The 14,221-nt window shown below is 53.6% G+C and overlaps 1 protein-coding gene across 4 annotated transcripts in view; it reads left to right on the forward strand.

Annotated features, from left to right (window-relative positions):
* The window catches only part of MAN1C1 (mannosidase alpha class 1C member 1), a 141,014-nt gene extending 139,091 nt beyond the window's left edge, over nt 1-1,923 (forward strand). For all 4 annotated transcript variants that reach the window (XM_042953301.1, XM_042953303.1, XM_042953305.1 and 1 more), the window contains exons 11-12: nt 155-270; nt 1,170-1,923. In XM_042953301.1, the coding sequence (XP_042809235.1) occupies nt 155-270; nt 1,170-1,296 (243 nt within the window). In that variant the 3' untranslated portion in view covers nt 1,297-1,923. The remainder of the gene's footprint in view (nt 1-154; nt 271-1,169) is intronic.
* Nucleotides 1,924-14,221: the final 12,298 nt, after the last annotated feature.

The raw sequence follows: 14,221 nt of genomic DNA on the forward strand, positions 1-14,221 counted from the left end.
AAACCATTCGGCCTTCTGCTTCCGCAAATGCCAGCAGCCCCTAGCCAAGTGGTCAGGGGCCTGCCCATCCATGAGCTGGGCAGGCACGAGAACTGGGCAGGGGCCTCTCCTCTCCCCTCCCCCCGCCCTCCAAAGCTGCCTCCCTTCTCCTCAGGCCCTGGAGAAATACTGTCGAACAGAAGCCGGTTTCTCCGGGATCCAAGACGTGTACAGTAGCATTCCCAACCACGACAACAAACAGCAGACCTTCTTTCTAGCGGAGACACTAAAGTGAGTTGGGGCCCGGCCGGTGTTCTTGCCAGAGGAAACTGGGCTTTCCTAGGGATGAAGGGCGGGGGTGGGCGAGGGATGGGGTCAGCAGTCCCTCCCTTCACCAACAGGTTCTGCCATCACAGGGGGGCCCAAGAGGGGCCGGAGGGGCGGGGAAGGGGGGCGCTGGGCTCTCTGGGTCACACCCCCAGGGTGCGCCTCTGGCCAGGCCCGGGCTGGACTCCACCCCCTAAGTGTTAGCCATGTGGTAAGTTAACTCCTTTAGTCTCCTTGGGTTACTTAGTTCTCTGAAACTACGTCCTCTTCTGTAAAATGGGGAGAACGACAGTGATGGGGGTCACTGCTGCGAACCTTCCCTGTGCAGTTTTGCTGCTGCCCCGGCCCCTCGCTTTCTTGGGGTGGAAGTCCTCGATGTTCCCCAAAGCATCCCCCTTGTGCTCAACTCTCTGAAATGGATTAGAATGGTCTGTTCTGCCACCAGAACGGCACATCAGGGAGCAGCCTAAGAGTTTGGACTGGTGCAGTCCTCAGGCCACCGTGAAACGAAAGAAGACTCTAGACCTTAAGCGGTCCTAGCAGGCTTCTCACATAGGGTCCTCATACAAGCGGGGAAGAACCTGGGTGAAGCCGGATGGGTATGAGTTAAACAGAGTGAGGGCACGGGCGAGCCAGCATTCAACCAGGTGGGACCGCCCCAAGTCTCAGTGCCCTCCTTGGCATCCACACCTCCTTCCCTGGGACCAGCCCTCCTAGTGGATTTGGGATCTCAGACCTCCCTGCACCCTTAGCCACAGGCCCGTGGTCGCAGTGGCCTCTGAGATTTGTTCCCAGCGGGGGGGCCTGTTCCCCAAAGCGCTGACGGGCTGTGTTTTGCTTCCCTCCCGGCCCCCGGGGCGCAGGTATCTCTATCTTCTGTTCTCTGAAGACGATGTGCTCTCCCTGGAAGACTGGGTGTTCAACACGGAGGCCCACCCCCTCCCCGTGAACCACTCGGACAGCCCCGGCAGGGGCGGGGGCCAACTCTGACCCCACCTCCCTGCCGCTCCCGGGGGGCCCGGAGGGTCGCCTTGCCTTTTCAGGACTTGGGACTGTTCTCAAAGGGATTGGGAACGTAGGCCCCATTCTGGGCAGACCCAGGGCACAGGTGTCGGACCAGCAACTTCCTTTCCTCTGTGAGGAGACAGGACTTGGAGACGCAGCAAATGTCGCACCAGGCCCAGACTTTCCTTCCTATGGAGAATTTCTATGAAACCCACTCACTTGCCATCCCAGGGCCCAATGACTGGAGGTCTGCCTATCGTCGCCATGTATTTGGGTCACTTCCGTTCATGTGGGGAGGGTTTTTTTTTTTAATTTGTTTCGCTTGATTTTGCCTTTTCTCTGCAGTTGTGTTTTATCACAGATTATATGCTTTCAAAATCATGTGCTTTCACACGCAGTATCGTCTTGATGAACTAAACCTTAAAGTGTTTGCAGACACAAACCTTGACCCTGTTTTCTATATTTTAAATGCCTTTTGCCCAACATGTACTATACGTTCAACTATGTGGCATTTACCTTATAATTTGAGGAGGCGCTGCCTTTTGATTTGGGCCTAAATGTTAACGAATCACTAGTGCTATTTTCATTATTGTAATGGAAAAATCCGTAAACTTACAATAAAAGAGTTTATTGAATAAGAAATACGATTGGGTTCATTGCACATCAGTGACTCTTGGGAAGACCATTGCAGTGCTATCAGAAAAAATAACCAGCAGTTGATTTAACGTGCAATTTAGTAAAGACTTCTATTGCCTTTCCTTAACTCGGTCTTAAAAATTCAGGAAGGGTGAAGCCAATCCTTTAAATGGAATTGGATGTTTATACTTAGGTCAAAGCTTGGAAGAGGCCCAGAGAGGGCCAGCAACTTGCCTGAAGTCATACAGCCAGTAGAGGCAGAGGGGTGAGCCCAGCCCCTCTTACTCACACGCCCCTCCCACCCCCAGTTACGAGTTCATCTGCTCTCGTTCAGCAGATACATGGTGAGTGCCCGTAGGGGACCAGACACTGGGCTGGACACCAGGGACACAGCCATAAGTGAAACAGTCCTAAGTTCTGTCCTCAGGGAGCGAACGGTCAAGGAGGGGGAAAGACAGACCGGGAAGTAAACTGACAGGTAAGTAACATGACTGCAAGTTGTATAAAATGCTACAAAGGAGTCATGTGGGGCCGGGGTACTAATGGCCAGGACCGATCTGCGGGCATGACTTTCAAGGCCTAGAAGATAAGGAGCAGCCAGACGGGCATCCCACGATCCCACTCTCCCCAGTGACGTCACCTGCCTCCCCCGCGGGGAGGCCTAGAACCTTGAGGCATTATGCAGAGCAAGGCGTCCAGGCAGGGGTGAAGGGAGAGCTCTCCCTCCGCTTGGCAGCTTGTCCACACAGCTGACCTCACAGGATAATTCTAAGCCCTGCCGCACGCTCAGTCACTTCATTCTGGCTACCTGAGTAGCCCCAGGACGCCTGGCTGGCTCCGTCAGAAGAGCATGTGGTCTTGATCTCAGGGTCGTGAGTTCAAGCCCCATGTTGGGTGCGGAGATTAATAAACTTGAGTAGCCCCTGGGGTGTTGGAGCCCTGGGCCAAGTCACCCGCCTTTAAGTCCCCACTATGAGAGCCTGGGCAGGTCACCTCACCTCTCCGGTCCCTCTTCCGTCAAACAGGGAGGAACCTCTATCTCCCAAGGTCGCTGTGACAATGAGTGGGATCCACAGGTGCCCTGGCAAAGTGGGCAGGGCTTTTCTTTGTCCTGGGGACGCAGATGCCTCCTGCATCTTCGTAAGCAGTAGTCAGAGCTCTGGGTGAACAGTCCCCATGGCAGGGACCCTGGAGTTTTGTGACTAAGTCCCTCCCTGAACCCAGGAAATCACTTCACTTTAGACAGGCATCAAGAAAGTGTGACTCTGGCGACCCGCCTGTGTCCACTTTTTTTAAAAACCAAAACAGGGGCGCCTGGGTGGCCCATTCGGTTAAGTGTCTGACTCTTGATTTCGTCTCAGGTCACGATCTCACAGTTCGTGGGATTGAGCCCTGCGTCGAGCTCTCTGCTGACAGCGCAGAGCCTGTTTGAGGTTGTCTCTCTCCCTCTCTCTCTCTCTCTGCCTCCCCTCTGCTCGCATGCTCGCTCTCTTTCTCTCAAAAATAAACATTTCATAAACTTGAAAAAATAAAGAAGGCAAAACAGAAAAACCCACTCCACAAGCATTGTGGAAAGGTTAGGAGTATCTTTATGCTGAGCAGAAAGAAAAGTCACATACAAACCATCCTACCCTTTGGAATGAAGACCATTATATTTTCTTCTAGATCTTTTTTCTGTGAACATACAGAATATATTTTGCAAACATAGTATCACACTGTGTCTACTGTTTTACTATAATCTGCTTTTGCTCTTAACTATATACTGTGAAGTTCTTTCCATGTCAACAAATACACACTTACTACCGCACCTAGTTGTAGAATGTTCCATTGTGTACTCTATCGTGCTTTCTGGATCCAAGCCTCTGTGGCTGGGCATTTGGGTTTGTGACAGTTCGGGCCCTCAGTTACAAATAATAGAAACCAACTCTGTCTCACTTAAGCAAACAAAACAAAATGAACAAACAAAAAAAAAAAAGAAAAAGAAAAAAACACATATTGAAATGCCCTGGGGTGACTCATGGGCTTTCAAGAGAGGCAACAGTCAGACCACAAGAAGGACTAGGAAGAGGAAGTGGCCAGGGACGGGATCTAGGCTGCAAGAACCAAGGGGGTAGTCTCCCCAGCACCTCCGTCAGGCCGGGTGACTCCAAATGGGTCCGGATCCTACCGGCTCCCCTCAAGGAAGTAGGCTTCCAATTGGCCTAACCTGGGTCATGTGCTCCCCAGCCAGGTGCATCTTGAGTGACAGGCAAGGACCCCATGCGATAGGGGATGGGCTGGTCCCTGGAGAAAAAAATGAGGTTTGCTACCAAAATAACGAAGCCACCTGCTCGTGGGGCAGAAACCGCAGGACTGTTCACAGGTTTTGCTTTGATTTTTTTCAGTATTAGAAAGAGAGTTAGGAAAGCCTACTTGGCTATTCTTCTTCTTTCCTCTCCTCCGGCCCCTTAGAGCCAACTCCTGGAATGTCTCTCCCTGGCAAAGTCACTTGGCGGTTCCCCAAGGCCCCATTCCCTCCCCACCCCCCGTTGGGCCCATGTTGCTGTCCCTGTCTCCCTGCCACCTGCATTCTTGTCTTCTGCATTATGGCTGGGAGCAAGCTGTAAAAATGAGCATTTTAAAATTCATCCTCCAGGAGGGCCCTTGCAGGTGGAGAAATATCACCCGTTTGGCAACTTAACGCCATTCCGGGGATAAAAATAAGTAAGACCCAAGGTAGGCTGCAAGGAGAGAGACATTAAGGGATGAGTCATCTTCATCGAAGGAGGAGCCACAGAAGCCCAGTTCTGGAACCACTCCCGGGGGCAGACCCTCCTTTCCTGGCAAGGGTCAGCATGCTGCCGGCCTCTTTTGCAGCCTCGTCTGATGGAACCACCTTTTGCACCTGTTTTCTTCACAGATGGGCTTGATGCTGGTTCCTGCCCGGAAAGCTTCATTAGCACCTGGCTCCAGGCACCGAGGTCTGCAGAGCACCGCACTGCTGAGAAGCCGGACATTTCCTCCTCCAGATGCTTCCTTTTAGATGACTGCATCTGTTTAGACGCTTTGTGCATCCCGTTGTGTCTTTGGCGATTTGCAAAGTTCAAAAACCAAATGCACTGGAAAGAAAAGCAAAAACAGAAAATCCAATTTAAAGGCGGCAAAGCAAAAAGAGAAAATCCGATTTAAAGGCGGTATCCTTGAGACCCACAATGTGAATCTCAGCTCTGTCCCCTCTGCTTTGGGGAGGGGACCGAAGGGGAGATGGGGAAGAGCCAGCTCCTCCCTGCTACCCCACTGGGGCTCTGTCCTTGGAAATATGCTCGTTGATTATGTAGCACAGAGACGCTCAGCCCTCTGTGACTAAAGCTTAATCACATGGTAATGCGGGGGGTGGGGGGGGGGTGCTGATGCTGGTTTTTTGTATCTAAAAATATCTGGTTGGTTCCCTATACTTGGAACAATATTTTGATCCTGCTCCTCCTGTCTCTTAAGACAGAGCTTTTTAAACTTGAATGTGCACCTGAATCACCTGGGGATCTTGTTAAAATGCAGATTCATATTCAGCGGCTCAGGCGCGGAGCCCAAGATACTGCGCTTCTAACAAGGCCCCAGGAGATGCAGTCCTGAGACCACACCGAGTAGCAAGGTCTCCCCTAATGGCCGCTCTTTTGGTTTCTGCCCTTTATCTGCATCCATGGAGTTGTCACCTCTCCAGAGTAGAGGGGCTCAGGTGTTGGGATGGCTTCGAGAGGTACCTTGGCTACAGAGGAAGCTATCACCTGCATCAGTGGCTCCCCGCCCCCTCCAGGATGGTCTGGACAACACCAGAGCCGGCTTGCTTGTGGCTTAGGACAATGCCGTCCAGTAGAACTTGCTACGATGTTGGAAATCTTCCAGATCTGTGCTGTCCAACAGGGTGGCCACAGGTGGGTATTGAGCACTTAAAATGGGCCAAGTGCAACCGAGGAGCTGAGATTTTCAATTGTATTTCATTTTATTTTATTTTTTAATGTTTATTTCTTTTTGAGAGAGAGAGAGACAGAGTGTGAGCAGGGGAGGGGCAGAGAGAGAGGGAGACAGAAGATCCAAAACAGGCCCTGTGCCGACAGCAGACAGCCCGACGCGGGGCTCGAACTCACGAACCGTGAGATCAAGACCTGAGCTGAGGTCACGTCACCGACTGAGCCACCCAGGTGCCTCCAATTTTTATTTCATTTTAACTAAAGTTAAGTAGCCATTTGTAGTACTGAGCGCCATTTTGAACAGTGCAGTCCTAGAACTTAGAAAGCCAGTCCTCTGTTCACTGACTCCCTGCCCCCCTGGACCCTCTGCCACCTGCATCATTACAAAAATAGTCTTAGCACAAAAGATATTGTTTGGGGAGTTGAGGGTTCCCTTGGACATACTTGGTTATTTTTATATTCATTCCGGCCTCTGTTTTCTACAAGAGCCTCTGTTTCTCGTTTTGTTCTGTTTTGTTCTCACCCACTGGTGTATCTGCAGATCTGTGTACATTAGATCAAGTTGAAGATAAGCAAGGCAGAACGGGAGAGGGCGAGCAGAGACGGAAACAGAGGACCTGGGTTCAGCTGTGCCCTGCCCTTTCCCTGGGCTGTATGACCTTGGGTAAGCCCCTTAACTCTCTGAGCCTCCGCCTGCCTCTATGGAAAGGGAGGGTGATTTCGAGGGTTAATCGAGCTCCCCAGTGTAGTAACTCAATACATAGAGTGATGATTGTTGCTGCTATTATGTGAAGGCTCTCTGTAAACTAGAAAACGCTGCTGTCAAAAATTCTCCTTTTTAAACAAAATGCTCTGAAACTTGGAGGGAACTGCATCAACCAGGCCCAGGAGACAAACCAAAATCTCAAAGCAATAAATCTGAACATTTTCCACTTTCGCATTGAGCAAGCATTTTGCCGTTAGCCCTGAAGTACGAAATGAGGAAACTGAGAGAAAGATCCAAGGGCTTCCAGGAGCCGGCCTGATGGTGGGGGTGCTCAGGCAGGGGCAGAGGGCTGAGGGAAGATGCTGGGAGCTTGCCCAGAATCTGGCAGAGGCCCTCGGCTTCGGAGGCGAGGGTGGGATCCTGTTCGCCTTTCCTCTTCAGGACACCCCTGACCAATCCTTCCTGCCACATGGGGAGGGGGGCACGGCAGGCAGAGACCCACAGAGCGGGAGCCTGAGGTGCGGGGAGGCCTGCTTGGGTCCCACAGCTGTCCCTGGCCTCTGGGCACCCCTACAGACACCCACAGTGCTCTCCCTGCCACGCCCACCCCCTGCGTCTCCCTTCCTCTCTCAAATGACCCCAAATCTAGGGTTGCCCTCGCCCTGCTCTTGCAATTTGCTCATGACAGTTTAGCTTCCAAACCTGTTGTTCCAGCACATTCATTCCCAATGCCCCCTTTGCTCTCAAAAGTGTCCCAATTTGAACAACCAATGATGTGCCTTCCCTGGTATAAGTGAAAAGAATGGTGACTGAGATCTGTCTCCCGGAAGCCTTTGGTGCTTCAGGGAATGGTAAAACCCAACCCGGAAAAGCATGCAAGTAGCCCAGAGATCCTTTCCTTTGGAAACCGATCTGGAACTGCGCATGATCTCACAGCCTCCATACGTTTCCATCCCTGTGCCTCTCGCCCGGATTGTCCTCCACCCCCCCCCAGGTATGCCTACTAAACTCTTCATTCCTCAAGGCTGCCCTTGAGGCCACCTCCTCCAGGAAGCCTTCCTGGACCCCTTCCTGCCCTTCCCTTGAAACAGGCTTAAAACCTCCTTGTCCTGGGCCCCCACCATACTTGGGGCAGACCAGGTTTGCATGAGCCTCTCCCCGATAGATCCCAGGGAACTTCTCCTCATCTTTGAAACCCCAACACGCTGTAGGCAGCAACAAATGTTTGTGTTGATGGTTTAGGGATTAATCACCCACCTGCCTCCCACAAGTTCCAGCTGACTGAGAATGGGGTGGGGGGTGATGATGAGTTTCATTACAAGGCCTCTGGGAGCTGTCTGGGCTGTGGGCTGACTGTAGATTCCAGAAAGTGTGTGGGAAGGGAGAACGGGGGCTCTTCCCACCATGGGACAGGAAAGTCCCAGAAAGGTGGAGTATGAGCTCATAGGCCCAGTGGCCCTCTGGGCAGTGCGGTGACCCCTTCCCCTAGGTAAAGTGATGAGACTGCCGGGGTTCACCCAGTTCACCCCTCATCCCATGGAGACAGAGGGGAGTCAGGCCATTCTCCAAGTGGGGACATCCCCAGTCTAGGGGCTGAGTAGACAAAAGGCTTCTCACACACATGCGTCGGCACGTGCACATACCTCAACTTCCCTCTCCCAAGGCTTTGGATTTATTGGCCAGCCTGTAGTCTCCCTGTGGGGAGACCCCTGGACCCTCCTGCCCTGACCCGCAGGAGTCCCTCGCCCCAGTCACCAGTCCCTCGGAGTTCTCCTGCCACCTAGGGTGGGAGGCTCTGCTCCGGCCCACAGAATGATCCAGCACTGGCCAATCAGGAGATCAGTGGTTCCCAGAGTATGGAAGCCAGGTCTGAGGCACGAGCAGCACCTGGGAGCTTGTTAGGAATGCAGGTTCTCAGGCCCCACCCCCAGACCTTCATAGGTTATGGGGTTCATGGCTGCCGCCCAGGCCACCGTTCCAGAACCCTCCAGGCTTCGTAATTCCACAAGTGACCATTAGCCTTCTCTGCCGGGCGATGGGTAAGGTGCTGTAACTGCAGCTGTAACACGACAGACAAGGTTTCTGCCCCCGTGGGGCTCCCAGGCCAGTGGCGGGGTAGGGCTGGGATGGATGTGTAAACACGTCAGTGAAGCAGCTGCAGACGGAGATAAATGCTTGGGAGGCCACAGGCAGGGCACATATGAGAGTGACAGAGGGACACTGGAGATGGGGAGGTCAGGGATGCCCCCGGGGAACGGACCTGTGTGACAGACCATTCCAGGCAGCGGAACAGAGAACGCAAGAGCTCAGAGGTAGGAGGTAGTGACACATCTGAGGAGGGGGAAGGCCGCAGGTGAACGAGGGGCACCGTCCGTGAGTCAGAGGAAGTCGCAGGGACAGGGCTCCATCCTGTAGGGCCTCCAGGGCCGGGGCAGAGGCTGATTTGAATCCAAGCAGCAAGAAGCCGGGAAGAGGTTAAAGCAGGGCCATGAGATGACCTACTTTGTATTTTGAAAGTTTCCTCTGACTTCTGAGGGGAGAGGCCTCGGGAGGCCTCGGGATTCATCTTGCCCTTACGTCTGTCTCAGTGGAAACTATTCTCGGGTTCCTGAGCAGAAGCTTCTGAAGCCGGTGCCCCCGGGAGCACGGAGAGAAGCAGGGGCCTCCCGCCAAGGGGCAGCCTCTGCTGGGCCCCGGGCCCCGGGGCCCCCGCCCCTCTGGAGCGCACAGCAGGCTTCAAGGCACTGGGGCTCCTCCTCTGACCTTTGTTCCTGCAGCCTCCACTCCCCTCCGTCCCCCACTCCTGTCCAGCTGTGCTTCTGGATATTTAAGCCGCTTCCTAAGATGGCCCTTGTCCTTTGCTAGCATGTGTGGATCCAAGGCCGTTTTCCGGCTCCGGGGGCCTTCTCTTTTCTCTTCGGAATCTGCTGGATCTGTGACAGGTAGGATGCCTGGGAGTTCTGGGTCCCAAACATCATTTCCTGTCCACCTTCACCCCTACCCCATGGGTAATTCACACCAGGAGACGGCCTCCCACGCAGCGTCCTGCACAGGCCTGGATCTACCCGTGTCTCCTGGTTGCACGCCCCACCCTTTGCCATTGTCACCTTCCCAGCCCTCGCCATAGGGCGCTGACTCCACACATTCCCCCGGCATGAGGTTCCCCACCTACAGTCACCATGGGACCTCTACGCTTTGCCTGCCCAAGGCTCACCCGATCCCCAAGGAGGCCACCCTGACTGCTGGCACCCACTGTGGCTTTAGGGGCCCTCCTGGTGGGGCCCGAGGTTCCTGCTCCTTGGGGAAACCATCTAACCTGCGCTCTGAGGTCTTGCCTCTGCCTCTCTATCCCCTTTCCTTTTCTTTTTTTAAAGAACTCTTTGAGCCATAGTGTAGACAGTCACATGTATAAACGTCATTAATCTTAAGCGTAAAGCTCCGGGAACGTTCACCTGTGTACACGGTCATGTAGCCTTCCCGCCATAAAGATAGAGAACATTCCAGCCCTCAGAGAGCCCCACTCCCACCCTTCCACCCCCCACTGCTATCAATATTTGCCATCCTTAGAGCAAACTCGGCTGGTCTCTTCCACCACTGGCCGATTTCAGGCACACATAGCCTTTGAATTCCCTCTGTCTTTTTTTTTTTTTTTTAAATGTTTATTTGTTTTTGAGAGAGAGAGAGAGAGAGAGAGAAAGTGTGGGGGAGGGACAGAGTGAGGGAGACAGAGAATCTGAAGCAGGCTCTGCGCTGTCAGCACAGAGCCAGATGCAGGGCTCGAACCCACGAACCGGGAGATCATGACCTGAGCCAAAGTCGGACGCTTAACCAACCGAGCCACCCTGTGCCCCTGAGGAGGGGTGTTTTTATAAAACGGAACAATTCTTCTGGATTTGGCATTCACTGCTCAGCTCTCCAAAACTCCCGCCCAGGAAAACTCGGCTAGCACCAGCCCCAGCCCAGGGATACTCAACCCTGACGGTGCGTCAGAACCACCGGGCTGACAAGCCACTCTAGTGGCAGCCAGGCTAGACGACTCGGTCCCCAGGCCCATGGTGCTGAGAATAAAGCTGTCCGTGTGTACAGAGCCCTGGGGGCCTTTCTTGACCCCAGGAAATCAATCTCCCTGCTTGGACCGGACGAGAGCCTGGCCCAAGCCTAGCCAAAGGTTGTTGTGAGCCTCCCCCCGCCACCAATTAATCTATTTTCTGGCTAATTCCCATCCTGTGCCTGTGGATCCGGCCAAAGCCACGCAGCACTCCAAGGCACGGCCGCATCTGTGGCCACACACCCAGCCGTTCAGGCCGTGCAAACCAAAGGCCTCTCTCTTCTCTCTCCTCAATGATCTCATCGAGTTCTGTGATTTTAGTGTCATCTGTAGGCTGGCGACTTGCGAGGCTTTGGTCCTATCAACTGCACGCACTGCCTCTCTGACACCTCCCCGTGGCACTCCACGTGACGGCTCAGGGTCACGTCCACACGGCAGCCGGGGCCTCTCAGGCTTTCTCACCTCGGGAATGACACCACCATCCACCTGACACGGGCTGCGTGGCCCGCCTGGCCCAGGACCCCAAGGTCTTTGGGCTGGGAGACCGAACCCGCCTCCTCACTCCCTCAGTCTATTCTCTACCCAGAATCCAGAAAGGTCTTAAAAAAGCAAAAACCCAAAAAACTCCAGCTTTATTGGGATATGATTTATATGCCATAAAATTCGCACACTTAAAGTGTACAATTTGTGTTTTTGTAAATAGGGTTGCACAACCATCACTGTAATCTAATGGCAGAAGCTTTATACTCCAGGGCGCCCGGGGGCTCAGTCGATTGAGTATCTGACTTTGGCTCAGGTCATGATCTCGGAGTTCGTGAGTTCGAGTCCTGCATCGGGCTCTGTGCTGACAGCTCAGGGTCTGGAGCCTGCTTCGGATTCTGTGTCTCCCTCTCTCTCCGCCCCTCCCCGGCTCGTGCTCTGTCTTTCTCTCTCTCTCAGAAACAAACATTAAAAAAATAAAATAAAATAAAATAAAAAAGAACATTTATGCTCCAGGGTGCTCAGGGGGCTCAGTCAGCTAAATGTCCAACTCTTGATTTCAGCTCAGGTCGTGATCTCATGGTTCATGGGATCGAGCCCCACATCGGGCTCTGTGCAGAGCCTGCTTGGGATTCTCTTTCTCCCTCTCGCTGCCCCTCTCCCGTTTGCTTGCACTCTCTCTCAAATACATAAGCGTTAAAAAAAAACCCGAGAAACCCCGCAAAGAACATTTCTACTCCAAAAAGAAGCCTTGTGCCCATTAGCAGACACTCACTACCCTCACTCCATTCCCAGGCAGATGCCAACCTCCCTTCTGTGTCTGTGGATTGGCCTTTCCGGACATCGCACGTAAATGGGATCCTACCGTGTGTGCAATCTTTGTGTCTGGCTTCTTTCTGTTAGCATAATGTTCTCGAGGTTTATCCGTGTTGTAGCACATATCAGTACTCCGTTCCGCTTTATTGCCCCAAAATATCCATTGATGTGGGTCTGCCACGTCTTGGGCATCCATTCATCAGTGGAAACTTGGGTTGTTTCTCCTTTCTGGCTGTTAGAAAGGTCTTCTTTTTTTTTTTTAATTTTTTTAAACGTTTATTTATTTTTGAGAGAGACAGAGAGAGAGTGAGTGGAGGAGGGGCAGAGAGAGAGAGAGGGAGACACCGAATAGGAAGCAGGTTCCAGGCTCTGAACTGTCAGCACAGAGCCCGACGTGGGGCTCGAACTCACGAACGGCAAGATCATGACCTAAAGTCGGGTGCTTAATCGACGGGGCCACCCAGACGCCCCTAGAAAGTCTTTTTAAAGACAAATCAGGTAACTGTACAGGAATTAAAATAAAAAGCTTAATAAGACAAAGAAAAAGAAAAGGGACTCACATGTCACCCACACCCCTCCCCCGTTTAAAACCCTGCAATGGTTTCCCATCATATCTAAATGCAGCTTGTTACTTCGGCCTGCAAGGTTCTCGGACACTCGGCCCCGCCTCTGTCCCCAGCCCTTCCTGCCCTTACTCCACTGGGCCTGTTCTGCCTTCTCCAGGTTTCCTGAACACGCCGAGTTTGTTTCCCACGCAGGGGCCTCCGCGCTTGCACCCCCGCCCGGGATGCCCTTCCTTCGTGCTCCGGGAGCCGGCCTCTTTCCACTCGGGCTGCCGTGTAAATGCCACCTCCCGGGGAAGCTGCCTGACCCCTGCACGTGCCACCCTGTCTTACCCCTTCCTGGTTACCATTGTCCAAAATTATCTCCTCTGTGTGTTTATCGCCTCTCTCCTCCTGCTAGAATATTTAGCTCCAAGAGAGGAAGTACCTCATCTGTCTTCACTTCCGTGCTCCAGGAGGCTAGAACAGTTCCTGACACATAGTAGGCCCTTAGTTTGTTGAGAGGCCCACGGGGTCCAGGCAGGCAAAGCTACTGCTACGCTGGCACCAGAAGCCTCCGTTTCCTCAAGTGACAACCCCAGTTTGATCTCCTGGAGGGAGAGAGGCTCCTCCCCGGAGAGTCTGCCCCAGTGAAACGCAAGCAGAAGAGAAGTGTGTGTGTGAGTGTGTGTGTGCGTGTGTGTATGTGCGGGAGGGGGGAGCAGGGCAGGGTGTGAGGCAGTGACTCCGCTCTCCTGCCTGCAGGCAAGGCCAAGCCCTGCCTCCCCTGCCAGTGGGGGGGATGGATGGACGGGGGGAGGGGGGGGGGGGGGGGAGGCACCCTCCCTCAGTCAGTAGCCTGAAGGTGCCTCCATGGCCGAATGTGCTGCTCCTCCCATCACTGGTGTCTCTTGAGGATAAAGTCCAAGCTCGGAGCCCCAGCCTGTCTTTCCTGCCTCCTCTCCCTTCACACTCCCTCGTGTCCCCCTGATCAAACCCACTGGACTGTGTCCTCATAATGCCGTAGACAGGCCGTTGATTTTCATGCCACCAGGCCTTTCTTTTGTCTCTGCTGTTTCTGCCCCTGGAATGATCTTCCCCTGGTGCTCTGACTGGAGACCTCCTGAACTCGGGCCTGGCAGGACTTCCACTCTGTGAAGCCTCTCCTGGCCCCTCTTGATAGTCACGGTTACCATTGTCCTCTTCATACATCCCTCTCGCAGATCATTCACCTCTGAGGAAGGGGGGGTGGGGTGGTCATTGTATCCAGTGGCTTGTCTAGAAGAGCAGGGACTCGGCTTTTCTTCTCTGATGGATCCCCAATGCCCAGAACCAAGCATCGAAGACCCTTGATAAATATTTGTTGAATAGGTGTGATTTCCCTGCTAGCCTGGGAACGACTTATTTTGATGCACTTTCCTCTGCTGCTACAACCAAATACCACCCTGGCCCACTCATGGCCCAGAAACAAGGCGCCAAAAAAGCCCCTGCAGCACCGCCCCTGACCAGAACCACCCTGCCGGCCCAGACTCTCCAGGCCTTGCCTTGCCCGGGTCCTTGGTTTAGAGACAAGCCTCCTGGGAAGGGTGCCACCAGCAGGATGCCCAGTCCTGCTCCGTTGCCAAGGCCCAGAGCCTTCTTCCCAGAGCTGGGGCCCAAGATCGGTCCTTTTCCCAGAGGCTCACTGACCTAAGTCAAGTCTCCCACACCCACCCCTCACCCCAGCGCCCTCCCAACC

This window comes from Panthera leo, chromosome C1, assembly GCF_018350215.1.
Source record: "Panthera leo isolate Ple1 chromosome C1, P.leo_Ple1_pat1.1, whole genome shotgun sequence".
Lineage (NCBI taxonomy): Eukaryota > Metazoa > Chordata > Mammalia > Carnivora > Felidae > Panthera > Panthera leo.